This window comes from Pyrus communis, chromosome 8, assembly GCF_041283825.1.
Source record: "Pyrus communis isolate YQ-2024b chromosome 8, ASM4128382v1, whole genome shotgun sequence".
NCBI classification, from domain to species: Eukaryota; Viridiplantae; Streptophyta; class Magnoliopsida; order Rosales; family Rosaceae; genus Pyrus; species Pyrus communis.
In genome coordinates, this window is record NC_142572.1 from 6,431,029 (window position 1) to 6,456,781 (window position 25,753).

The 25,753-nt window shown below is 38.0% G+C and overlaps 3 protein-coding genes across 9 annotated transcripts; 1 reads left to right on the forward strand and 2 right to left on the reverse strand.

The window, feature by feature from the left end:
* The first annotated feature begins 1,189 nt into the window (after positions 1–1,189).
* Positions 1,190–4,137, forward strand: LOC137717301 (membrane-anchored ubiquitin-fold protein 3). 2 transcript variants are annotated; one of them, XM_068456611.2, is made up of 3 exons: positions 1,190–1,866; positions 2,699–2,869; positions 3,677–4,137. In XM_068456611.2, the coding sequence occupies exons 1-3, from the start codon at positions 1,734–1,736 to the stop codon at positions 3,694–3,696; spliced, it is 324 nt and encodes a 107-aa protein (XP_068312712.2). In that variant the 5' UTR covers positions 1,190–1,733; the 3' UTR covers positions 3,697–4,137. The 2 variants fall into 2 exon arrangements, with proteins under 2 accessions (XP_068312712.2, XP_068312711.2); XM_068456610.2 differs by having other exon boundaries at positions 1,196–1,866; positions 3,693–4,137.
* Positions 4,138–4,235: 98 nt separating this feature from the next.
* On the reverse strand, positions 4,236–15,714 carry LOC137717299 (uncharacterized). Of its 3 annotated transcripts, XM_088698387.1 has the most exons (12): positions 15,345–15,714; positions 15,002–15,250; positions 14,305–14,444; positions 13,553–13,753; positions 13,275–13,397; positions 13,098–13,135; positions 12,895–13,024; positions 6,715–12,063; positions 5,671–5,826; positions 5,428–5,529; positions 5,186–5,328; positions 4,236–4,883 (listed from the first exon to the last, which is right to left on the reverse strand). In XM_088698387.1, exons 3-12 carry the CDS (start codon positions 14,380–14,382, stop codon positions 4,604–4,606), a joined length of 6,600 nt encoding a protein of 2,199 aa, XP_088554513.1. In that variant the 5' UTR covers positions 14,383–14,444; positions 15,002–15,250; positions 15,345–15,714; the 3' UTR covers positions 4,236–4,603. The 3 variants fall into 3 exon arrangements, with proteins under 3 accessions (XP_088554513.1, XP_068312710.2, XP_088554514.1); XM_068456609.2 differs by having other exon boundaries at positions 15,002–15,661; XM_088698388.1 differs by lacking the exon at positions 15,002–15,250 and having other exon boundaries at positions 15,345–15,445.
* Positions 15,715–20,649: 4,935 nt separating this feature from the next.
* LOC137718441 (uncharacterized) lies at positions 20,650–25,337 on the reverse strand. 4 transcript variants are annotated; one of them, XM_088698912.1, is made up of 5 exons: positions 23,204–25,337; positions 22,194–23,047; positions 21,917–21,993; positions 21,649–21,743; positions 20,650–21,056 (listed from the first exon to the last, which is right to left on the reverse strand). In XM_088698912.1, exons 1-2 carry the CDS (start codon positions 24,318–24,320, stop codon positions 22,995–22,997), a joined length of 1,170 nt encoding a protein of 389 aa, XP_088555038.1. In that variant the 5' UTR covers positions 24,321–25,337; the 3' UTR covers positions 20,650–21,056; positions 21,649–21,743; positions 21,917–21,993; positions 22,194–22,994. The 4 variants fall into 4 exon arrangements, with proteins under 4 accessions (XP_088555038.1, XP_068314093.2, XP_068314095.2 ...); XM_068457992.2 differs by having other exon boundaries at positions 23,179–24,420; XM_068457994.2 differs by having other exon boundaries at positions 21,649–21,993.
* Positions 25,338–25,753: the final 416 nt, after the last annotated feature.

The following is a 25,753-nucleotide window of genomic DNA, read 5'->3' on the forward strand; positions in this document are numbered from 1 at the left end:
TTTATTTAATTTTATTTAATTTAATCACCAAAAAAATAAAAAAGGGAGTGTTGAAAAATAATATGCGCCATTTTCCCAATACATGCTTTAAAAAATAGTGCCAAGTTGCCTACCATAGAGGCAATTAGGCAAAAAGATTTTGAGAGAGACCAAATCACTAACATCCAACCAAACAAAACCAAAGCCAAGCAAGGAGAAGCAAGAGGCCTGCCTACTTCTACCGACACCAACAGATTTTAAGACAGCTACTTAAGAAAATACATTTACTTAATAATTATCTTATTAACTATATATCATTGTACAAAAATAATAATAATTATATGATTAACTACTTGAATTATTCAAAGTTGACTTCACATCTCTGACCAGGTTCCTATTTGGTTTCCTCCCATAAATTAACCACTCTTTTTTCAGGAAAAATGCTTTTAAGACGGATCAACACAACCACAACAAATTTACGTTATAATTATTGGTTTAGTCATAATTAAGTATTAAATTCATCACATATAATATCATTCTCACGTTCATATGAGTCAAATTTGAAGTCAAATTTGAAACGTTTAACCTAACGTAAGTGAAGACAATTACTACTAAACCAAAGACGGAAAAACATTGGACAAAGTATCCTCCTATCTTTCAATTATTAGTTGTGGAATTGAACTGTCACATCCTGGCCCGGAATCCATCACATCTCGGGCCCGCTTCATCACCGCAGCACGATATTGTCCGCTTTGGAAACTCTGAAGTTAAGCAAGTCGGGACCCAAAGCCGTGAGAGTGTGGTCGGGACCCAAAACGGACAATATCGTGCTACGGTGAAATCGAGCCGAGCATGTGGTGGGAGTCCGGGCTGGAATGTGACATGAACATCTCTAATATCAAGATATTAAATCTAATTATTTTAAGTTGAATGACAATTGTATCATAACATCCAATTTCTATTTAATTAACCATCTAGTCTTTAGTGCAAATATGGATTTGGTCAACTTAAGTAAAGCCGTGTGCTCTTATTTTTACACACAAGTTTAAACCCATATTCTCATAATTGGATAAATTTAAAATAAAATAACATTTGTATAAGAAAATTTACTCTACTTAAATGACATTTTATCTCAATATTAACGAAATGCGTATCTCTAAATTTTATAGATGACAATTGTAGATTAATAACACCATAATCTTAGTAGATTAATAACAACTATCAGTTATCAAAAAATGCATCCAAACAATTACATGTCATAAAAAGTGAAAGTAATTTTACGAATATAAGACGTGGGCAATTTCTGAAATTTCTGTTAATTCAGCTGAAAAATCTAACTCAGATCGTTTTAGGCACACTTTCTACTTTCTTAATTTCTACATCAACCAATTCAAAGGAGCTGTCTTCTTCTTCTTCCTCTCTTTCTTTCTGGATTCATTTCACAGATTTCTAATCTGTCACTGCCTTTTGGGTTTCCATCACCAAGAACTTTGGGTCTTTTTACTGCAACTTCAATACAAATCTATGCTTTTTCGATAAAAAAATAAAAATAAAAATAAAATAAAAATAAAAGCTTGCTTCTTTCATGGGTATCTGAGCTTTTACACTTCTGGGTTTTAATCAAAGTGTGAATCTTGATCAGATTGGATCTGGGTTTTCTTTGATTCTGCCATTTGTGGCGATTTTATTCTGGTTCTTGGAGAGTGGTATGAGAAATTGATAGGTGGGTTTTTACTGGATTCGAAGGTTCATCAATGGCGGCAGGTCAAGATTTGATTGAGCTGAAATTCAGGCTATTTGATGGGACCGACATAGGACCTCAGAAGTATAGCCCATCTACCACAGTACAATCACTCAAGGAGAAAATACTTGCACAATGGCCTAAAGGTTTATTTCTTTTTATCCTAATTAATTCTTCTGTTAAATTTTTATTTTATTTTATATTGTTGCACAACTTATATTTTTTGAGGTTCTTTTGCTTTTTGTATCATTGGGTTGGGATTCTTGAGAGCTTTTCTGCATATCACATTTGTTTTATGATATATTGGCCAAAATTGTTGAAATAAGATAATGTTGCTATATTATTATTGTTATGTATTGAAAATGTTGTGAGGAAATTGTTGTTCATTTTATCATGCTTGTTGTGCCATTGTCCAAGAAATTTGAGGCTCTATGTCCTTCAGTGTTGATATAATCTTGGGTGACGGTCTGAAAATGATACAAATGAATTATGACGGAGTTCTTAATCGTTTTTGAAAGTGTATGCTCAAATTAGTCATGTCTCTGGATTATGTTATGAATGTACTTATTTATTACTGCATTATAACATATGACTAGCTTCTACAGATGACTAACTTGAGCATAATCCAAAAACATAATATTGAAAAACGTTAGTCAGATGACGGAGTTCTTAGTTGTTGAAACTGTATGGTCCAGTTACTCATATGTTTTTGGAAATTGTCACTGCTTTTATCAATCATATATTATGAAAGTGTATGTTCATGTTAGTCGTAGTTGTTGCATATATGTTGCTGATGTTGGTAATTAGACATATCATGTGTTTGCCTCTTGCACTGAGCAAACAGAATATTGAAAAAATTGCAGACAAAGCCGACATTTTGACAGAAGTAATGAAACTTTGGTTGCTTTATGATCGCACCATTGTGCTTTGGTTTGAGATTGACTTATATTTTTTTCTCATGTGTAATCTGTTTGATAGAGAAAGAAAATGGTCCAAGGACAATAAATGATTTGAAGCTTATTAATGCGGGAAAGATACTGGAAAACAACAGGACACTTGCTGACTCCAGAAATCCAGTTGGTGAACTCCCTGGAAGTCTCATCACTATGCACGTGGTTGTGCGCCCTCCTATTGCAGACAAAAAGAATGGTAATTATGTTTATGTTTTACTAGACTTGCTTGCAGTTGTGTTTTTCTTTCAGCCTGAATATTTGCGGTTATGTCGGATATATCTTGTAGCACATGCTCTTTGTTGAGTTTGTTATCTTGACTAACCTCTTCCCCTAAGTATCCGACATCTTGGTAGTTTTCATGAGTGTTTAACCCCCAATTGGCAATCGATTTTTTTAAGACTCATAATTGTTATGCATCAATCTCTTATGAACATAGCTCTTTCTGAGGAATTCAGCAGCATGGTATCTTGCTTCTGGTTCCTCTCAATTTCTTGACCTGAGCACACGTGCTAGAATCTGGATGTAGTCTTACGTCAATAACTAATTTCTCTTGCTACTTCTCGTAAGTGCAGTTTCTGAATGACATGACACAATTTGTCTTTATTTTGTATGTTTGTTCCTTAACTAAGCAAACATGTTGTCTTTCGTAATAGCTCCAACCAATAAAGCAGGATAGGCTCGTTTTCATTTGTATTTGTTTTGTATGCTTGTTTTTTAACTGGGCCTCTGGTCCTTTCCCTCCCTTGTTGTATACCTTGCCTTCTTAGTTTTTCCTGTGTGCTATCATTCTGCTATTATATATACTCTTCCCAGATAAACAATATCCGTAGATCATTCCTTCTTTTCAATAATTTTTGGTAGATGAAATTATGGCTAGCAGAAAAGTATACGAATCTTGATATATATGCGACGCTTTGACGTTAATGTTATGTAATGCTTCGATATAGGATTATGTTACCTAAAAAAAGAAAAGTTCCGGAACAAGGAATTGACACTTTGACAGTTGCATTTTTATACAGATAAATTGATGAATGATTCTCCAGAGCAGCCTCGATGTTCATGTTCAATATTGTAGCTTCTGGTAACAAGCTTCGTGTAGCTCCTTCGGTCTGTTAATGTTTTCCGTGTCTTCTCATGTGTTGCTGATGGGATGCAGTTCAATTCTCAGTTACCGGGCAGTCAGAAGTAGCATCAAGAAATTCATGGATTCATCAGCCAGACTTTTGTTACTTTGAATCTTATCATGTCCGTATGTAAAACGCGTTATAGTTCCTTATTGCATGTGATTTGTTACTGAGAAAAGGACCATATCAATGCATTAGGAGCTTCTTCTGTTTTTCTGGCATCAATGAATACAAGTGTAAAAGAAAAAAAAAAGCAAACGAACATATTGATTTGATTGATTCGCGAGCTTATTGTAAAGCAGAATTCGTTTTTTATTGGTTCAAGAGTGTTTTTTATTCACCTGTAGATTTTTGTCTTGAATGCTCTTAACCACTTGAGTTACGTGTTCTTTGCAAGTCTCGTCCTCTCCCAAATGAAATTGGTATGTAGAAGGGATGTATGGGGAGAAAATGCAATATCTTTCGATGTTTGAATAAATATGACAAAAAATTTGATTGACTATATGGCAGAACTACAACATATTCTCCCAGCAACCCGAAAATGAAGGGCTCGTAACAGGGTTCTGTACCTGTGATACCATAAACCAGTTGCACAAACCAGCAGAGGTTTCTATTTACACTGCTGCTGAGCTTTCAATACCACATTTCAACATCGTGAAGTTTCACAGCTAGCGGCTAACTGGCCCGTACATTATTCACCTTTCACGTATACGATAACATGGCGCAGCAAGGCATGTCGGACCATCAATTCTCAACCCCATAAAGGGCTATTTCTTCGCAAACAAGAATGGATGGCTACCGTGCTATTACGAAGGGTCTAGAAAAGGGGATGTTGAGGAGCGATTCGAGTATAGGGCTTTCTTTGACGCTCGGACATTCTTGAGAGTCATCATTAGTTTTTGTCTCTCCCCTTCGACCTCTGCAAACTGAAGGCTTAACTGGGAGTAACGGTCATGCATGTCTTTGAGTTCCGTTTCCACGGTAGCATATCTTCCCTTAATCTCCAGCATGTCTTTAATTAGCTCGTTGATGTCTCTGAAGCTGTGAAACACTGCTTCCTCGTCGCTGTGTTGTTTCACGAAAGAACTGGAACAAAGGAGGGTGTCATGTTAATTATTAAACTCATGTATTCCTAGTTCTGCTGAACTGAAAATAACCACCTTTTCCCCCCTTAAAAGTCCCTAAAAGTCCAAAAATCAATAGATGAAGTACATTATGAAATTCTTTTGGTTCATAAATGACAAATTTAGCAGGGCCTTATGATCCCATGCAAACACAAAATACACCAAAGCCGAAAAGCCGAAAAGACATTACCCGTAACCGCTGCAAAGGTTCTAGTTGACATGCATCTAAACACGAAATAGATAATTTGCTCACTTAAGATGTACCTTTGAAACTGGATAGTTGATTTCTTCTTTGCCTGCAATGCTTCAGCGAGTTCAACTTCCAAAGCTAGCACCCTCTCTAATGCATTGCCACTGCAAGAAAACTCGTTGAAGGAGGGAAATATATTTCCCAATTCTTCATTTACCTAATTAAAGATCCGAAACATGAAGTCAGTTCAAGGACATGCTTATATGAAACATGAAGTCAGTTAAAGGACACGCTTATATTATAAGTTGTTATTTACCTTATTTAATTGCATAATCTCTCTTTGTAAACCAGGAAAATTTGGTTCAAGGTGTTGATCATCGACGGAAAGAAGCAAATTTTCATGTTTCATCCTTTCCAACTGCAACAAGATAATACAGATTAAAAATTCTAGAACCACCGTTGAGATACTATTATCCAGTTCTGCTCCCCCCAACTTTAGAAGTTAAAACTGTAGCAATACAAAAGCATCTGATCACTTGTGATTATACGAAATACATACCTCCTTATTTAAGTTTTCCATGCTAGACTTTAAGCCTTGGGCCTTAAAATTCTCATTGGCAAGAACCAAATGCTTCATGTCGCTATTAAGAATATCCCTTTGCTTTGAAAGTACTATACCAGAGATCCCATTTACACCTCCAGATACAAGATCATCCTGTCCAATGACGTGCATATATTGTCAGTGACAAAAATTTCTATATATAATACATCTAAAAATAAAACATAGTAAACCTTTTCTTTGAGAGAAATGACTATACTATTCCTCTGCTAGAGAGAGAACTTCAAATTTTTGAAGCCTAAGAAAATCAATTACCAAGTTATGCACAAATTATGATTGTCTCTAAGAGAACTTTATGTAAAGTTCAAAGAGGCCACAAGAAGAAGGTGCGAGCTATGAAAGATAACACATTCACAACTAATTAGGCAAGCATGCTATATAGATCATACTTATGTTTTTTTCTGATTGGACTAAAATAGAATTTCTTTCGTAATTAGATTTCACCATTATTTCATGGAAAAGTTGACAACATTAATTGTGAACAAGGAGTTTAAACCTCCGAGGACTAACAGTAACTGGTCGTACCATATATATTAGCCACCGTCAAGTGCTTTGAATTTCACTCTAATGGTGATACTTTCCAGGAAATGTGTTTAATGTGATAGCAGGGGGCTGAATTGTGGTAGAGAAGGGCCAGCACTAAATAAAATAGGAATGCTATTACTTTGGTAATATTTAGAGCAGCAACTCACTGTGGCACTGTCAACTGGTACTAGTAAGAACTATAACTTCAGAAGAACCATTCAAACTCACTATGATGGAAAAAAGCAGAAAACAATAGCAAACTGAAAACACCTTTTCAGAGAGGGCAGAAAGAAAAAGCAATCTTTGTTCACTTTTCCAAAACTTGACGGAAAAGAATAATGCATAACGTATATAGGCTAGCATAAGCATCTGGGTGCAACATATTTGCACAAAGAATTAGAGGTATCAATGGAGCAAATTACTCTAATATACATAATCCTCATAAAAACAGTTAATTACCTGCTTGGAGTTTATATTGTTGAGTACATTTGACTGGTCTGCTTCATCAACAGAATTCATGCATTCATGCTGAGATGCTTCACCATTGGCTCCATCTAGTTCAGAAAACTTAACCAAAGGTTCCTCTGCGCCCCTCTGATAATTTACAGATGATGAACTGCTTGCAAGTAAATCCTTCGCTGAGGTGAGTTCTAAAGCAATTCTAGCTTTTTCCTCAGTGCACTTCTGCAAAGACGCTTCAAGCTCTTGTTTTTCTTCCTTACAGCACTCGAGGCTTATTAATGAGCATTCCTTTTCAGCTTTCATCAGGTCATATGCTTTCATTATTTCACGCTTTTCAGAAAGTAATGAATGTAGGTCAGACTCCAATTCCAAGATCTTCATTCCTAGCCCTTCGTTTCTCTTCACATGAGTAGCTTCGGATTTTTTCCTATTCTCAACTTCGTCGACTGCATCTTGTAATTTCCAGAGCATCTCCTCACTGTGCTTATTGGACATAGCAAGTTGTTGTTTCAGTTCTTGCAGCTTGGTTTCATATTGTTCTTTGATGAATACAATTCTTAAAGACTCTTGCATAGCAGTTGGTGGCCTTTCTGGTTCTTTTTTATCCTGTGCATGGAGGCCCTCAGCATAAGCCTTGTCTTTAAGATCCTTAAAGTGGATGGACAAGTTCTTAAATTCTTCTGTCTTCAAGACCTGTTGAGCAAGCTTCTGTGTAAGCTCGCTACATCTATCGTGCAGCATTTCCATATCTTTCTTATATCCTTCCAGCAAGGTTAGCTGAGCGGACTGTTCATCCAACTTGGCTTTGAGTACTAAAGCTTTGACTTCCAGTTCTTCCTTGGACAATATCAGGTTATCAATCTCTTCTTCAGAAGTCATTAGAAGATGTTCCAGCCTTTCCACCTCAAGAGCAGACTGACTTTTATCCATATGGACAATATCCTCCGTATTTTCAGCTCTTTTCTTGCATTCCTCAAGTTCGGTCCTCATAACACTGTTTGCATCAAGAAGTATCCTGTTTTGAGCACTGGAGGCTTCCAACTCAGATTTAATGAAATTGAGACTTGTCATCAATTGGGTGTTCTCTTCAAGGTAATGCCCTTCGCTAGCAAGACATTTGTTAAGCATATTCTCTACGTTAAGGAAATTGTTGCGAATTTCAGAAACTTGGCTATCTGAAAAGTGTAGTTTCTGACAAAGCTCTTTGATCACGGCCTCATATTGAGTTTTTGTGAAAGTGAGTCCAACATCAGCAGCTATTGAAAATTCATGCATTTCAGATAACTGAGCTTCCAAAGCAGAGACAGAAGAACACTCTTCACGAGCGTCTTTAAGACATTTCTCAGAATCCAACAGGAGACCGAGAACTCTTGATTTCTCTAGTTCTAGGTCCGATACCAGTTGTTTGAGATGGACCAGCTCAGCCATCTGGTGATCAAAATCTAGCAACTGACTGTTCTTCTTAATCAATTGGGAAGCCAGATCTGTAATTCTACTCTCTGACTTATCTCTGAGATTTCTCTCAGTTTGCAACTCATCTTGCAAAGAGAGCAAACTTCCTTGCATCCTATTAAGCTCCAGACAAAGCTTGGAAGATTCTTCAGTTTTATTCTGCAAGGACGCCATTAAAGCTTCTTTCTCCTCTGACAATTCCGCTATGGTCAGGTTATACCTTTCTAGTTCTTCAATCCTCATCTCATATTGAACTTTTGTGAAAGTGAGTCCAACATCAGCAGCTATTGAAGATTCATGCATTTCAGACAATTGGGCCTCCAAAACAGAAATGGAAGAACACTCTTTACGGACGTCTTTTAGACATTCCTCAGAATCCAACAAGAGACAGGAAACTCTTGATTTCTCTAGTTCTAGATCCGATACCAATTGTTTTAGATGGGCAAGCTCAGCCTTCTGCTGATCAAAACCTACCAACTGGCAATGCTTCTCATTCAAATGGGAAGTGAGCTCTGTAATTGTACTCTCTAACTTATCCTTTAGATTTCTTTCTGTTTGCACCTCATCATACAAAGAAACCAAACTCCCTTGCAAACTGTTAAGCTCAAGAGCAAGCCTGGAAGATTCTTGAGTTTTATCCTGTAAAGACGCCATCAAAACTTCTTTTTCCTCTAACAGTGCTGCTATGGTCAAGTTATACCTTTCTAGTTCTTCTATCCTTGTCTCATATTGAGCTTTTGTGAAAGTGAATCCAACATCAGCAGCTATTGAAAATTCATGCATTTCAGACAATTGAGCCTCTAAAGCAGAAACGGAAGAACATTCTTCACGGACGTCTTTTAGAGATTCCTCAGAATCCAACAAGAGACGGGAGACTCTTGATTTCTCTAATTCTAGATCTGAAACCAATTGTTTGAGATGGACAAGCTCAGCCTTCTGCTGATCAAAACCTAGCACCTGGCAATGCTTCTCGTTCAATTGGGATGTGAGATCTGTGATTGTACTCTCTAACTTATCTCTGAGATTTCTCTCCGTTTGCACCTCATCATGCAAAGAAAGCAAACTCCCTTGCAAACTATTAAGCTCGAGAGCAAGCCTGGAAGATTCATCAGTTTTATCCTGTAAGGACACCATCAAAGCTTCTTTTTCCACTGTTAATGCTGCTATGGTCAGGTTACACCTTCCTAGTTCTTCAGTTAATTTCTCCAATGCCAAAAATTCCTCAGCAAGGCCCTCAATTTTAGAAGTAAGTTGCTGCAGCTCCAATTCTAAATTATCAAGATCAAACAAAAGCTCTCTGTGCTGTTGTGCATAATTGTCTTCGGCTTCAAAGCTAATCTCGGGTCTGTTTGCCATGGCCTCAACTCGTGACTGGAGCTTTTGAACCAGTGCACTCGAAACATCTAGTTTATCCACTGTACCTCGTAGATCGTGTTCAAATTTCCGCTTCATGATCAGATTATCAGACTCTGCTGCGCGTAAAGACTCTTGAGCAATATCTCTTTCTTGTGCTAGCTCTTTCTTCTCTTCCATCATTTGGACAATCTTTCCATATACATTGTTCTGAAGCTCTTCTATTTGCATCACTACACCTGTTAAATCTCTGGATTCCAAGCCTTGACAGACACATCCGCCGCAAAGAGCCAGGCTTTTATACTTTTGGTCATATGATGCCAACAGATTCCATAACTTACCCTGTAGAAAATTCACAATATTCTGCAGATCCTCCTTCGTGCAAGCTAGCTCATCAAAGTCGGTTCTGACAGATTTCAACTCTTCCTGCAAAGAGGAAAGTTTATTCTGAAGAACGCCGTTTTCTAGGGTTTCCTTTTGCAACAAATTTTCCAGCTGTAATTTTTCAGTAGTGCAGGCCTTGTATTTGCTCTCATAAGTTTCATATTCTTTTATCATACCTTTCCATTCAACAATCTTCTGGGTAAGAAGGCCATTTTCACTAATAGCGTTTTGTAAATCTGCTTCCAAAATTTGGTTCTTCAGAACCAAGTCATTGCGGATTGAATTACAAGTTTCCTTGTACTCCTTCAGGCAGCGAATCTCATCCAATGCAGTCTGCAGCCTCAGCATCAACAACTCATTGGACTCAGTTGAAAGCTCCAGCTGTTGTGAAAGTTCATGCACTTTCTCTTTCGTCAATCCGAAGGCAGCACTTGCTTCAATCAAAGTAACTTGTAGAGTCTTTGACAATACATCCAAATACACATTCACCAGATGCACCTCATATAGTTCTTCTTCAACCTTTTGGTAGATACCCTTCTGCAAGTGGAGGGATCTTCTCAAATCATCTGATAATGCATCCCCATCTAACTGCTGTTTCTTTATCCCGTAGCATTGATTCTGACACTGTAAGTGTTTTGCAGATGGAAATTCCTCTGAATCCGATTTCTTATTCTGCACTGTTTCTTCACAACCCTGAAACATTGGAATCAAAGAATCTTCAAAAGCCTGCTTAATGAGGTTCTCATTAGTCTCATGCATGGACTGAACCTGGAATGAAAGCAATTCAAGGTCCTTCTGTAACTGGTTCACTGCAATAGAGTAATTCATGCGTGCCCTTTTAAGTGCTGCTTCTGCTGTAGTAGCCCTTCTTTCAAATTCCTTGTTCAGAGAGTCCAAATCACGCTTTTCTTTGGAAAATATTCTTCGCTCGTTGTTCATGTCTTGCTGGATTCTCTCCATCTCAGCGTTAGCAGATGAAATTGTGTACAAGCAAGTAGAATGCTCATTCCTGAGATTCTGCAATTCTCCAATCATCTGTCTCTGGTTTTCCTCAAGTTCATGAATGAGAGCTTCATAGTAGCACTCCATCTGGTCTGCTTTCTTTGCAAGGCTTTCTCGATCAGCTTTCATCTCATCCAACTCTCTTAAAATTTCAACAAACTTCCCTTTCATTGCATTGGCAGCATCTACAGAATCAAAGTCTAGTGACACCAGGCCAGGTATACTTAGACAATGAACAGCACCCTCGGGTTGATGGGAATCTGCATCCACCCTCGTTCCTAGTACTAATTGCTCACCTTTATGTAAACTTATTTCATCAGCCTTTACGCTTGTCACGTTCAGCCCTGAACTTGCCTGTCCAGTCTCTTGTTTGAGAACTTGCAAAACACCAAGCAATGCCTCGAAATCCGAGTGACAGGACTGGAAGTCCCTTTCATTTGCTCCAAATAATGCCTTGCTCTGAAGCCCTTTTAATTTATCCTCCATGCTTGAAAGGCCCTTAAACCACCTGAGCCATAACTCATGAAAAATGCGATCTTGGCCTGTCTCAATAGTTTCCCTGTGGGAGAATGGAATGCTTAGTTTGAAACTTTTTTGCTCCTCAAGATCTTCTTTTAACTTTGAACATTCGGATCTCAGTGTGGAAATTTCTTTTGCTAATTGTTCTCCAGAAGCAATTTCAGCATCAAGTTGAAGACCAAATTTTTCTGCATCACTGCCGATTTCATCAGCATGAACCTGTAAAGAGTTCACCTCCTGCTTAAGGTCAAGAATGGATGATTCAGCTGCTTCCAAGCTTCTGCTAAGCCTGCTATTTTCCTCGGAAGCATTTGGTAAATAAGCATCTGGAGAAAATTCAGAGCCCCAGCTATGAGCCCACTCACTGGTCCCCTGTACCAAGAATTGCTGATCTGAGGGATGTTGTTTCTCTTGTCCGGGACTTTGACTAAGGGACAATCCCCCTAGATCAGCAGAGGTGGTACTCTTAATACTGTCAATCTCATGGGTGCTAGACGCGTCATGTTTCTCAGCATATAAACTTTCTGAAGTAGTGGAAGAATATTCAAATCCACCAGTTGAATCAGCATACTCTTCATTCAGACCAGCCCCTTCTTCATGGGGAGAGAGTTCTTTGAATCTAACTTTCGAATTCATCTATAAAAAAGAAGAAAATAATTAGCATATATTATCACAGATCTAAAACGCCTATAACAAAGATAATAACTCCATATGGTAAAATAACTCCTTGTATCAAATAATTTGACACCTTACAAGTATAAGAAAAGTTAAAGTTCGTGAGAAAAACCAAGTTTCTCAGTAACTGACTCATGGAAAACGTTACAAGGGATGAATATACCCATAAAACTCTGGAAAAGCAGGGCCTATCTTTCTCATCAGATACAGAACTATGTTATAAATCATAGTGAAATATGGTATCTTTAGTAATGTCAACCCTTTAGTACTTCATCATCATAGCAGCAACAGTGAGCCTAATTTCATCTTTCATAGCATAAACGCATTCAGAGAAAGGAGTTTCTTTTGGCTGACAGCATGTATCTTCCACACATGCATATCACACCTCAGAGGATTAGATAAGGAGAATCATGTCATAAATACACATGCAACCAGCATACAGTAGACAAAAGAGAGAGAGATAGACCATAGATGTACTATCCATACGAAAAAGTGCTTGAAATAATATTTTTCCGACCATATCTCCTATTTTATTGAGTGTGACCTGGAGTTTCGGGACGTTCTATTTAGTAATTTCTGTCTTGATTTGTCTCGACTCTTGAATACTGTATTGAATGTGGTTTTGCTTCTATTAATGTTTAAGTTGTTATGTTTTAAGTGGTTTTGCTCTTATTAATAATTAGAAATGGTTTAGGAAATGATAAACAAAATTAGTAAATACTCGTTTCAAGGAGCTTATGTTTCAAAACATATATACAATGGGGCAAATAGAGACAGAAGAGAACGACTAACCTTATCCATCTGCTCATGTACTGCATCTTCAGAAGATGATATTCTTCTAGTAGTGGATACATCATTTCTGTTTTGGTCAGAGGTTGTTCGTAGACCGCTCTCTCTGAGCTCCCTCTGCTGCTCAAACTCTCTGAAAGGGAAAGAACTACAAATTAACAACTGAAATTAGATAAAGCAAGAGGTTGATATGTTCTAATGCTTACCTGAAGCCAGTTTTAGAAGTTAGCAGCTGTACCGTGACCTGACATGGAATAAGACAAAAGAAAATTGTTAAACAGTCTCGAACAGTAGTTGGCAACCAGTAATAACTAATTACTGGAAGCTAATAGCTTCCCTAAGATAACAGTGTGTCAAATAATTTGAACTTCAGAGGTTCTCACATGTAAAACAGTTCCAGAATCACATCCAAGAAGAGGCAGAGTAACGGATGAAGGCTTTGATGCATCAGCATAATCAGCAAGGTTGATATTAGTCTCGCCAAGGATACTAGACCTTGAAGAACCCTGATGTCAGTTAGATATAGGCCAATGAAAAGGTTAAACTCAGTTTAGACAAGATAATGGCTGCAGTCAGCTGCTCTGGTGGTGTAGGTTATAAATCAACCGAATTTTGAAGCAGAGACCAGTTTAGTATATAAGAAATATGGATGGAGTATTACCATGGTTACCACAAGTTTGTAAAGCTTCTCATCGTATTGTTTGGTTTTGGTGTCTTGTAGAAGCCTTGTAGTTTCATAGATAGGGTCTCCCCATTTGCAGGTCCCATTCCTCACGTTTGCCTTGGTTGTTTTTGCAGTTGCTTTTCCGGAATCAGCAGGTATGAAAGATATAAACAGCTTATCCCATCCGGTTTGTGGAACCTGAACCATGCAGAAACATTGTTTTCAGCCATAGACTAGACTGTAGCTGCTAGATATAGAACCACGTTTCCCAATCTTGTCACATGTTATAGGAGAAGTACAAATTTAGAAGATTTTAGGTGCATTTTAAGTCATTAGCCATAAGAAACTACAATTGAATAAAATGTCAGCTAATGATAGCTACACGCCTGCATTAATTACATGGATCTTACGGTTGAGTTTAGATTATCTTACACGTCATACGACACAATTGAATCCCAAATTCAGGCAATTACCAGGAAAATGTTAGTGGAGTCTAGGGACACAGAGACAACAAACACCAAAAGTCGCAATACGAAGCCTAATGTTTACAAACTGAATGAATCCACATTGGCAGCTTAGAATAGTTAATTAGCACTGACTGATGCATCATTCAACAATTGACTTAAAGAAATTCTATTTCACCTTACAGTCCAGAAGTTTATGCACAGGTTTCATAAGAAGTGAATACAAATTAGAAATGTATAAAAATTATATAATTTCAGCGGTAAATCTAATAAGTTCCAACTTACATGTGTGGCATGGAACTGTAACCTGAAAACCACTTTTACTTTTGTCTTCTCAAGCTTCCACCTAGTGATCCTCGACATTACTGGATAGTCTATCTATTTCTAGTCAACTGTGGAACCTTGATGGTTACGCTTTCATTCTCCTGCACCATTGTAAATCAATTATATTCAATCACATTGTTTCCACAAAAAAAAATGGAAGGTAAGTTGTAACTGATCACGCAAACTAAGAATGCATATCGTAGATGATAATTACGAAGCCAGAGAAACAAAGACATAATTCAGTGCTCACAATTGCGTATAAACCAAGTAGAAAAACAAGAAGTTAGATAGGCGATCCCCTTTTCCCCCTCCCGAAAGTTGAACCCAGAATGTGAATCGAAAATGCAGGTTCAACCAAAAGAAGATCAGGTCATGCTGCATTATCAAATTCAAGTAAATGAAGGAAAAGATCACCATTAATTTTGAACATTAACAGAAGTCAAAGCAAAACTAAGACCAACACTTGTACAAGATTAAGATTCCTATCTGGTCTAGTCAGATTTAGCAACATCCAACTAATTAATCCAAATTTTTCCCTTTCCAATCAGTGTTCTTTTCTCAGCAGCCAAACTGAAGGTAATGTAATCTAAGAGAAAACAAAAGGTTGAGCAGGGAACCGATTTGGGTAAGAGTCAAATCCAAATTTAGAGCACATTACCTTGTAAAATCAGGCAGAGACTTTCGCAAAAGAGAAAATCCAGAAACAACTTTCAAATCCCAGTTGAAAACACACCGGATCCAAGCCCAGAAGAAAAAAAAAAGCTGGGGAATTCAGATGGCAGCTTGCTGCTGGGACACTGAATTCAAAGAGACTGACAGAATACCCAAAACGGCGGCATCACAGAGCATCCCACTTCCCAAACCAGAAATGCCTAGTTAAATGTGGAATTTTCAAAAACCCAACTCACTGTTTGTCCAGAACAACAAACCGTCAAAAAAAACCCATGATTTGTAATTCCAATAAAATACCCACAAGAGGCTAAAACCGCACGGATACTTACATTACAAATGTCAAGAAATTCAAACCCAATTCTCAGAAACGCCAAAAAATTGCAGTGGGTGTGATGGGAACAGGGGCAGCAGTAATAAACCCGGTAAAGTTTACACCTTTGAGGCTCAAAATTCAAAACCCATAAATAAAATATAAATATAAATACATAAATGTGTGGGTTTTTAATGAAAAAGAAGATTAAAAATGTTGGGTAATATTATATTGGCAATGAGGGTGCAGTATCTAGATGTGGATCCGTAGAAGGTGCTTAGAGTGGAAGGAGGAGCAAGTAATCTTTGGGTGAGAAGGTAAACCGACTCTGAACACAGAGAGAGAGAGAGAGAGAGAGAGAGAGAGAGAGGTTTGTGGGTAGATGGCGTAAATAAGCAGTAAATGGAGGGGTTAAGAGCATTAAAAAGGTGGGAAGGAGGTGAGATTTCTGCTCAAATATCAACTTCACGTTCTGGAAACCCGCCAAAGCCTGCATTTGTCTTTGTCTAAAATCTTTTTAAATATTTAATTTTTGTTTATCTTGTTTTTCTGCTTTTTCTTATGATGGGTGGTGATGTCATTGACTAGGTATTTCTACGTGACGATGGGTTTTTGCCTTTTACAAGTGATGGAGTGGTTGGCTCTTTCTTACAATAACTGCTTTGGGTTTCACCTAATTTGGTTTTATATCAAGCCATCTTTGCTTACCACTCTAAATGATGATCGTGTTTATCACTTTATTTATTTTTATTAATTAATGAAATTTTTTTTTTGTCAATTAAAAGAAGGTGAAAAGATTACGTAGTCTTCTATCACCAAAAAAAAAAAAAATTGATGGACAATAATGTAATTTCACAAGTCCAAATTTTACTGTTTTTTATTAAAGTCTCACCTATATGTGATGTTAAAATACCTCCAATATTATAAAAAATAAAACCTCTCACTACCCCTCCCCCCCCCCCACACGTTCTCTCTCTCTCTCCCCTTCTCATTTTCCAAAAAAATATATTCATACACACAAAGTATGTAAGCAAATGTTAGTTATTATTAAATAAGTTTAAATTTTGAAATTTTTGTCTTTCTACTAGACAGATATTAAAATTTAAAATCATCTAACAATAATAAATAAAGTAGTAAACATCACCATCACTTGAGGGTGATGAGTGAAATCTTCCCTTGTATGAACAAGGCAATAGTGATGGTGCTAAAATAATAAATAGTGGAGATGTCAAAAGATAAATACAAGTGTTAATTTGATGGTTGACGTGACAATTTCTCTTCCTCCAATTCATATTTTTTTATTTATTATAAATGATATTTGGAGAATTCATTTTTATGAAAGAAATCAATTAAAATAAATTTTCAAGATCTAATAAAATAAAATAAAGAATTACTTGAAGCACCTTTTATATGTCAATGTAGGTCAGATTGACATATCGGTTAGAGCTTCATCCTATTTTTAAATTTGATTACGTGACATTCCACTTAAAATATGACATCTCCTTTGGAGTCGATGTTATGAATTTTGGTGCACTTCCTCCTAATCCACATACAACAAATTGAGAATTGCGATCCACAATGTTAAAAGGAGGTGGATTGTCTGCCCTCCCATTTCTATACTTTTCTTATGCCTTCCTGTGATGTATGGTCACGGTTAAGCCACGTTAATATTTTATATTAATTTTTTATAGAAATAATAAAATAAAAAGTAATAAGAATATAAAATGTTGATGTGGTTTAACCGTGACCACACAAACAAAATGACATGAGAAGAGTATGAAAATGAAAGGACAGACTTTCCACCTCTCAATCAAAATTCATGGCAAGTAGACTATTTAAGGAGGAGGGGGCGCGGGGTGGTGGGGTTTGGATGTTGTCCAAGTTACAGGAAATTACAAAGTAGGATCATGTGGCAAACAAAAGGACACTAGCCAGGACGTAGCCAAGACGCAAAAAAAAGTGTAGCACTGCGGCAGCCGCCAGCATATGATGACTATTGTCCGAACTCTGAGGTCCACGAATGAATTTAGGTTGGTCCTGCGGGGTGGGTCACCCCCACCACACCACCAATGAAGTGTCCGCAAACCATGCACATGGGTTTGGTGCATCCTTGTCGAAATTGTGGAAGTCTTGTGTTCTGTTGGGTCCTGTTGCGACACGAAATTTTTCTGTGAATCGAATCATACTGCTAATATGTTATCGACTCTAATGAATTGGGTTACGATTTTAAAATGATGAATGTTAGAATGTGGGACTCTTTTACTTATATTATCATACGTCACTTTATATGTAGCGAATTTCAAGCTTAACACATGAACAGAATGACGTGGAGCAAATGTGGCCGTTAATTTTTACACGTAAGTCAACATACTCTGATACCATAAAAAATTGAAGTTCAATATTAAAACTAATCCGCGATATCACATTCTCACAATGAATTTGCTTACTGTTCTGATTTTTATGATGTACATTGTTTCACTATTTATGTTGGGTGTAATTTTCCAAACAAATTTGTCCCCAATATTTTAAATGAAAAAAACCTTTTTCATGCAATAAATATTTAAAGGGAAAAAACCCAGTCACAGCCTCACTTTTTTTTTTTTTTTTGACAGAACACAGCCTCACTTAGGACAGCTGTAAGAAGAAAAAAATGGGGGAAGAGGTGTGTGATATCACGTGACGTCACGTGAAGGGAAAGAAGAGGAATAGCTCAGGGAACACGTGCATTTGGAGCACTTTTTATGGCACCTTTTATGTTGATACGATTTTTCTGAAATCTGTAATTTTGCAAGTTGCCTAAATAATATAGCACTTTGTAGTAGAAGTCATAGCCATATCCCAAATTGCATGTAATTTGATTTGAGATGGGATAGTGGGATTTCTTGGGTCCCTACTATTTCCTAATACACTTCAGAGCTCATTTTAAACAGTAATTATCTTTGTGTAAGTGCATTCGTTTATAAAGAGCAAGAATAATAAAAGTGCTTTTATTATTCACTTTAAATAATAATTGTCTTTGTGCAAGTCCATCCGTTTGTGAAGGGCGAGAGCAAGGGCAATATTCGCAAATATAATTTCAGTAATAAAATGATTATCTAATTTCTATAATATATTTCAAATACAAGAAATAAAGAAGACGGTAGAGTATATATAGAAAAAAAAAATTAGGGAATTGTTTAGCCGGTATATTTTTTAACTTTTTACTGTTAGAATAATCTTGACCATTGAATTTCAAAATTTTATATTAGATGCCCCAGATTGCACCACGTGGCAACGGCCAATAAAATTCCATTTTACCGTTGAAACGGCATAAGCTTGGAGGAACAAGGTGGCAATTGACTCTGGGGTGTGCACGTGGACGGGCCCCGCTCGGTCCATTTCTGTATGCAGCGGGCGCAAGCACAAAGCCCTTGGCCCATTTGCCCGTCCGTTTCCACCGAACCTTCTTTTTCAACCCAATTGCAAGGGCATTGGAGAACTGCTGGAGATGCTCTAATTAGTCTATCTTATAGTAATCAATATTATTATTGCCACTGGTCCACTGCCTAATGTGCAAAGTCAATATGAGGAGACTATCATTCATGATTTGTTTTAATTAAAAAAAGATAAAAAGACCCCTTAAGGGTGCTATGGAAAAACACTTAAAGGGTTTTTTGAAATAAACACATAACTGGTATTTCTTACAGAAAATAATTTAAATGTTTTTAAATCCTAAAAATATTTTCTTTAAAAGCAATTTCTATCATTTTAAAAGCAATTCCGAACAAATCCTTAGTTTGGTTGGACTAATTGTATAAATTGGTTTGAGTTAGGTTGGTTCATTTTTCCTTTGTTAATGAAAGCTTCATTGATCATAAATAAAAAAACTTGCATCAACAAACAACGAAGGTTGGTTGAGTTGGTAAGGTCATTCTCTTCGCTAGACCAAGGTTTAGGTTCGAATCTCACTATCGCTAATCCTTCTTGGTGGAACTCATTATAGTCCTAGTCTGATCAATCAAACGTCTCCAAAAAGTCACAAATAGATAGAATTCATTCTTATATATTCTTCCTTGTGGTTAGGGATGGGATGTCCTAGTCTGATCAATCAAACGTGTCCAAAAAGTCACAAATAGATAGAACTCATTCTTATACATTCTTCCTTGTGGTTAGGGATGGGAAAAATACCTGTGGGTATAGGTAACAGCGGTTGTTCAGCCGTTTAAACTTAATGATTATGGTTCTGAGTAACCGTTTAAATAAATACAGTATAACTATTTACCATTTGTATTGTTTGTTGATTGTTCTCGTGAGTACAAACGGGTACGCATTTAACCATTTGTATTACCCGTGAGTACAACCGGGTACCCATTTAACCATTTGTATTGTTTGTTGATTGTTCTCGTTGAATTACACAACAGGTTTAGCCGTTTCGTGATACTTAAACTACCACTTTCTAGTGCTTCCGTTTATTTCCCTTTGAATTTCTCAATACTAACATGATTAGACTGAGTCATTACCGTCACTTAATGTTGGAATCTGTTGGCAGGATTTGAAATTTGAACCTGCATTTTTAGTTGTTCTTGAGATAACTGACTCGAGTTTAATACCACGTGAAGCTACTGATTGTCAATTGAGATTATATAGTGAAGCTACTGATTGTTAATTGGGATTATAAATTTTGTTGTCTACTACAAATATATTATTTTTCAGTGCAGGGCTCATATATTTTGGTTTGTTTCTGGCTGTTCACAGTAGTTGGTAAGATGGAGACTCAAAACGAGAACCAAAATAATGAACCAATTAATTACTTGGTCTATTATTTTGGTCCTTTCTAGTTGTTTGCAGTAGTTGGTAAAATGGAGAATCAAAACGAGAACCAAAATAATGAATCAATTAATCTTGATCAAGATTTCGACCAAAGTGAATCAAGCATTGATGACGGCTCTGATAGAAAGAGAAATGCATGTTAAATATACCTACAACTGCGTTCAATTATAAATTATGACACCTTTTTTTTTTATCTCACGAACTTGCCAATTTTGCAATGTCGCGCTGTTGATGTAGTTTGGGTTGAAGATGGCCACTTTGGTTAAGAGTGTTTTTTCATGTAACGATATTGATGCATCTCGTAATGCTTCGGTTTAATGAATTTCATTTGTTCCTCAACAAATTAAACAAAACAAAATTCACAACTTCTAAATATTAAAAAGAGAAATATCGCTAGACTAATAATTAGTTATTGTGTGTTTATAGTTTAGTCTTCACGGCCCAATTTTGCGCGTAAACGAAACAAAAGTGTGTTATTAGTAGGCTGGTGAATTGTCCAAAGTAAGCAACCAAAATAAAATATAATAACAATGATGCATTTCGTTGTAACGAATCGAAGACAGGACTTGAAATGGTAGTAGTAAAACGTCTTAACCACTTGAGTTACAAGACTATCGCGATTATCTGTGTAATTCGTAATGCCAGACAATGCCTACCACATGCTGTTTCTACCTTCTCAATTTCTGCTTTTTATGACCCTGCTTTAAGAAAAAGCAACTTATTTTTCAGCTACCAAACACAACCAATATGGTTGTTCAAACATGTCAATGCATCCATCTGCCTTCGTATCAGATATTCAATCACGTCAACGCACCGTATTGCAGCCGGAATAATCTGCCATCTTCTTCTCAACCCTCACAACTGCATCGAGGATCAGCTGCGCGCACAGACGCGAAAACTAAACTGATTTAAGGCAAGGAACCTGAAATACAAGTGGCATAAGTTAGTTTCAAGAAAGTCAAGATATTCAGAAGTTGGCAACGCAAATATCATTGGACATGAAAGGAGAGATTTCGTGCTAATTAGGCAGCTGGAACATTCTAGCACCAATGACATGATACAAGGTTATTACTGATTGACTTCAATCTCAGATTACTTAATTACAAGTTCAATCAGCAACATTTGTAGATCGACGGCAAAGCATAAATTTTTCATTTAAATAAGAACCATACGAAACCAAAGAAAGAGTTTCAAGGAACGGAAAATTACTAACTGTTGTAAACGCATAGGATGAGCAATCTTGTGTTTATATTCAACAGAAAAATATAGATAACGTGTTACGATTTTGTTAACTTTCTAAGGACTCGAACAATTCATGTATTAGAAACCGTTGGGACAGAAAAACTAAACGACAACAAAGAGCAATCCATTTTTCAATTAAAATTCTCCTATCATCATCCCTTCCATATATCACAAGGAAGAATGTGCAGTGGTTAAGAGGCCAACATTCAGAAGGAAGCAGTTTTTTTTTAACCAGTAAAATAAACAACTGAAATAGCACAAAATATACACACCTTGACTACATCAAAATCAGTTGAAGCCAGATAGTTTTTGACATAGTTTTTCCAGCAAACACAGCTGATCCTTTGTTTGTTTGACATCTCGATCGCTGGATAATGAATATTAACAGAACCATTGAAGAATGCATAAAAAGTCATTAAACTTTGTTTGAGAGACCGTGGCAGCAGCAAAATGGTACACATTGATTAAAACCCAAAGAGCAAATTGGGTTTGAGGAGCTGAAATCTCCGTTTCTTAATATGCCATGTACTTCAAACTTACTGTATGAGCATAAAGTGCATCCACTGTCAACGATGGCACTCTAGAGGTTCAGTAGGAGTCTCCTTATATTTTTCACCCTGTTAGAAATAAAGAAAGGAATTGAGTAAGAAAAGGATTATTTGCATTTGAAAATATGGTTTATACACAAGCAAGCAAAGCAATGAATTATTTACTGTCAGCTGCTGCGGTACCTCTTGATCGAAGCCATAGAATTGTATTCGACAATAGCAGGACATGTATTTTCATTACTTTGAGATAATTCAACAAATTCAAGTACCTTTGGAAATCGTTGTCGAAATGAAGGATATCTTGAACTCTCAAACGAAGCTGTTCATTAAAAATACAGCATCATTGGGATGTATGTGGAAAGTTTAAGATAATAATCCTTGATATATGTTGTTTCTTAATTGGAAATAACAAGGACTACATCCTCAAAATATTGAATGATCGCGGTACTTGTTCTTCATCGAAGTGACGACCATTCAAATAAACTATGCCTTGTAAATCTTGATAGAGAAGGCAATCTGATGATGCATGATATGATTTGAAACATGGACAGGGAAATCGTGAGTGCAGAATCCTTCGGCAATCCTGAAAGAGGTAGCAGATTGCGGGTTCACGAAGATGTAGAAAGTGTATTGAGGAACAACTCTGTACGTAACTAGCTGTCAAATTGTGTTAAATTTGGCATCATAAAAAATCCAGTAGGATTGCAAAGGCACGGATGCTGGGGAGGTGGCAACGGATGTTACTGAGATGTATTATCTTGATAATGTACTTGCTCTTCATCGATTGGACATTATCGGCGGTGATGTCAAAGAAGCTATATCGGCAGCACGGGCACAATTGTGGTTGCGGTGTGCGAGTCTTCACGAAGTTCCTCAAGATCCCTCTCTCCAATATCCTCTCCCAACTTTCTGCAATCCTAGCAGGAATATCCTGTGCTTTTCCTTGGCGCGGCATCATCCATTACGACTGTCGCTCTTCCCCACGGAATCGACCACCAGGGGCACGCCGAACAGCCTGATTTCTTGCACAGATTGCCCGGTGGCTCCGCCTAGGGATGTGCTCTTCATCTTCAGTTTTCCGGTGATATCGTCAATAACTTTCCTGATAAACACTCCTTCATACCTAGTAGTTAAAACCCAAAATTAACCAGACTAAATTGAACCAAACCCTTAATTCCTTACAAATCAAAACCGTGGATTCCGATGATAATTTTGTAAAATTCATGAAAAACATTCATACAAGTAAATAATTACCCGTCAGTCTTTGTAAAAACCTCACCGGCTAAGTCTGCAGCTTCAGAAGCAGCCCTTCTCCACCGCCCTACTTTTTCTATCTTATGATCTTCGTGTTTCGCAAATGCCTCTGCAAAAATCCCAGATTGGTTCTTCACATCTGAAGGATCAACGTCGTAGAATATTGGCAAAACCATTAGCCGTATCGTTCTTTTGCACTCCATGATCTCCACCAACTCCTCAAGACACCGGGTGGAATCAGCATACCTCCTTGAGAAGATGATCACAGCCATCTTGGACCCTTGGATTGCTTGCTTCACTTTCTCTGATACTTTTTCTTCCCCTCCTCTCGTTGATTCCTTCTCTTCGATAAAGGCGTCGACTCTGGCGGCTTTCAATGTCCAATACAGGTGGTCCGTGAAGGTTTTGCGTGTGTCTTCACCGCTGAAGCTCAAGAATACGTCGTAAATCTCATCTTCTATTGAGGATGAGGAGGAGGACGAGGAGGAGGTGGTGGTGGAGGTGGCGGAGAAGGAAGGCGGGGGAGGTCCGAGGGATGTAACGGTACTGGTATCCGTTAATTGTTGTTGCACCTGTACGATCCTTTTGCTACCACTCGGCCTCTCGAGCTGGTGATCAGAGGGGGCGGGGAGGTTCAGGTCGGCTGTCGCCTTAACTTCGCGCAACCCACGCGGCCCTACGTCGTACGCACGCGCTGCCTCTTCAGCGCTGTTAAAGGTCCCTTTGCTACCACTCGGCCTCTCGAGCAGGTTCTCAGCGGAGGCGGGAAAGTTGGTCTTCGCCTTGGCTCCGCGGAGACTACGCGCCGCGCTATCGTACGCGCGCGCTGCCTCTTCAGCGCTGTCAAAGGTCCCGAGCCAGACGCGGCTTTTTTTCCAGGGATCTCTGATCTCGGCGGCGTAGCGTCCCCAAGGCCTCTTCCGGACACCTCTGAATCGGATCTCATTCGAAGCCGGGTTCCGGTCTCCGGAGCGGGATTCGGGTGGTGGGGACTTCGACGTCGGATCCATGGTTTTTGTTAATTGGAGCAAAGACGTGAGCTTTAAGGTGCATAGAGAAGAGAATTTGTGGGAGGGAGGAAGAAAAGGAGAAAGAAAGAGGGAGGGAGGAGACGGAGAGACCGACAGGGAGGAGCAAGGCATCTATACTTGCGGGTCAAACTGGATCGACGGATTAAAATAAAAGAAAATTGTTCAACTTTTAACTTAGTTAAATTAGTCTTTCGTATCTCAGGTTTTAGGTTTATTTCAATTCCTTACAACATCTTCAAAACATTTCACTTTCATACCTTAAGTACTATTTTATTTCAAAATAATACCTCTGTTACATTTTCCATCCATTGATCTGTTAGATACTGCTGTGAATGCCACATATATGCCATGTGGCTGCCAAATATCTGCCATGTGGCAAAAATAATAATTTTTTTTAAACCTAAATCTTCTAAATATTATAAAATAAAAATAAAAAAAAAACCTGAAACCTTATCCCCCTCATCCTCCTCTCTTCTCCCCGCAACCCCCAAATTCATCTCCTTATCTTCATCTTCTTCCCTGCAACCCAGAAAAAAAATAAATAAATAAATAAAAACCCTTCAGTTCGTCTTCCCCCCCCCCCCCCCCCAAAATCTTCCCCTCTTTTCTTCCCCATCTTCCCCTTCTTCCCCCCGACCCCCTACCTACAACCTCCTATTTTCTTCCCGCAACCCCCAAACCCATCTCCCTATCTTCATCTTTTTCCCTGCAACCCAAAAATAAAATAAAATAAAAAAAACCCTTCAGTTCGTCTTCCCCCCCCCCCCCCCCCCCGGCCATTCTTCCCTTATCTTCTCCCCCATCTTCATCTTCTTCCCCCGACCCCTTACCTGCAACTCAGAAGAAAAAAAAAATCTAGATCCTGTCTCACCATTGTCGGGTTCGTGGAATGGGTGTGGATTTAAGGAGTGGGGGGGTGTGTAGAGGAGAGTGGGGGGAGGGGGGGGGTAGAGAAGGGAAGAGGGTTGGTGTGAAGGTGGGTGCGGAGGGAGGGAAGGTTGTGGGTTGGGTGGGTGCGGACGGAGGGAAGGTCGTGGGTTGGGGGGGTGCGCAGGGAGGGTCACGAGCAGGCGTGTGTTATTTTTTCTGGGTTTCTGGTTTTCAGGGGGGGATGGGGGTCACGCGAGTGTTGGGGGGGTTATTGGGTTTCTAGGTTTTGGTTTGGGGGGTTGACCGGGGGGGGGGGGGGGGGGTGGGGTGTTTATTTTAGCTTTTTTTTTTTAAATTATTATTTATAATTAGAAGATTTAGGTTTAAAAATTATTATTTTTGCCACGTGGCAGACATTTGGCAGCCGTGTGGCATATATGTGGCAGCCACGTTGGTATTTAACGGATTAAGGGATGGAAAATGTAACGGAGGTATTATTTTGAAATAAAATAGTACTTAAGGTATGAAAGTGAAATGTTTTGAAGATGTCGTAAGGAATTGAAATAGACCCCAAACCTGAGGTATGAAAGTGTAATTTACCCTTTAACTTAATTTGAGCAATAGCTTATTACCTAGAACTTTAATTTCTTAACTCATTAAAACATGCATTTATA

What these genes read in the sequence shown, in the direction of transcription:
- LOC137717301 (XM_068456610.2), top strand. Translation starts at nt 1,734, where the DNA reads ATGGCGGCAGGTCAAGATTTGATTGAGCTGAAATTCAGGCTATTTGAT. An exon ending in ACTTGCACAATGGCCTAAAG is followed by an intron (nt 1,867 to 2,698) that starts GTTTATTTCTTT and finishes TCTGTTTGATAG; the next exon opens with AGAAAGAAAATGGTCCAAGG. An exon ending in TATTGCAGACAAAAAGAATG is followed by an intron (nt 2,870 to 3,692) that starts GTAATTATGTTT and finishes ATTTTTATACAG; the next exon opens with ATAAATTGATGAATGATTCT.
- LOC137717299 (XM_088698387.1), bottom strand. Translation starts at nt 14,382, where the DNA reads ATGTCGAGGATCACTAGGTGGAAGCTTGAGAAGACAAAAGTAAAAGTG. An exon ending in TACAGTTCCATGCCACACAT is followed by an intron (nt 13,754 to 14,304) that starts GTAAGTTGGAAC and finishes TGCATGGTTCAG; the next exon opens with GTTCCACAAACCGGATGGGA. An exon ending in TACATGAGCAGATGGATAAG is followed by an intron (nt 12,064 to 12,894) that starts GTTAGTCGTTCT and finishes TCTTTTTTATAG; the next exon opens with ATGAATTCGAAAGTTAGATT.
- LOC137718441 (XM_068457992.2), bottom strand. Translation starts at nt 24,320, where the DNA reads ATGCCTTGCTCCTCCCTGTCGGTCTCTCCGTCTCCTCCCTCCCTCTTT. An exon ending in GTTTTTACAAAGACTGACGG is followed by an intron (nt 23,048 to 23,178) that starts GTAATTATTTAC and finishes TTTAACTACTAG; the next exon opens with GTATGAAGGAGTGTTTATCA.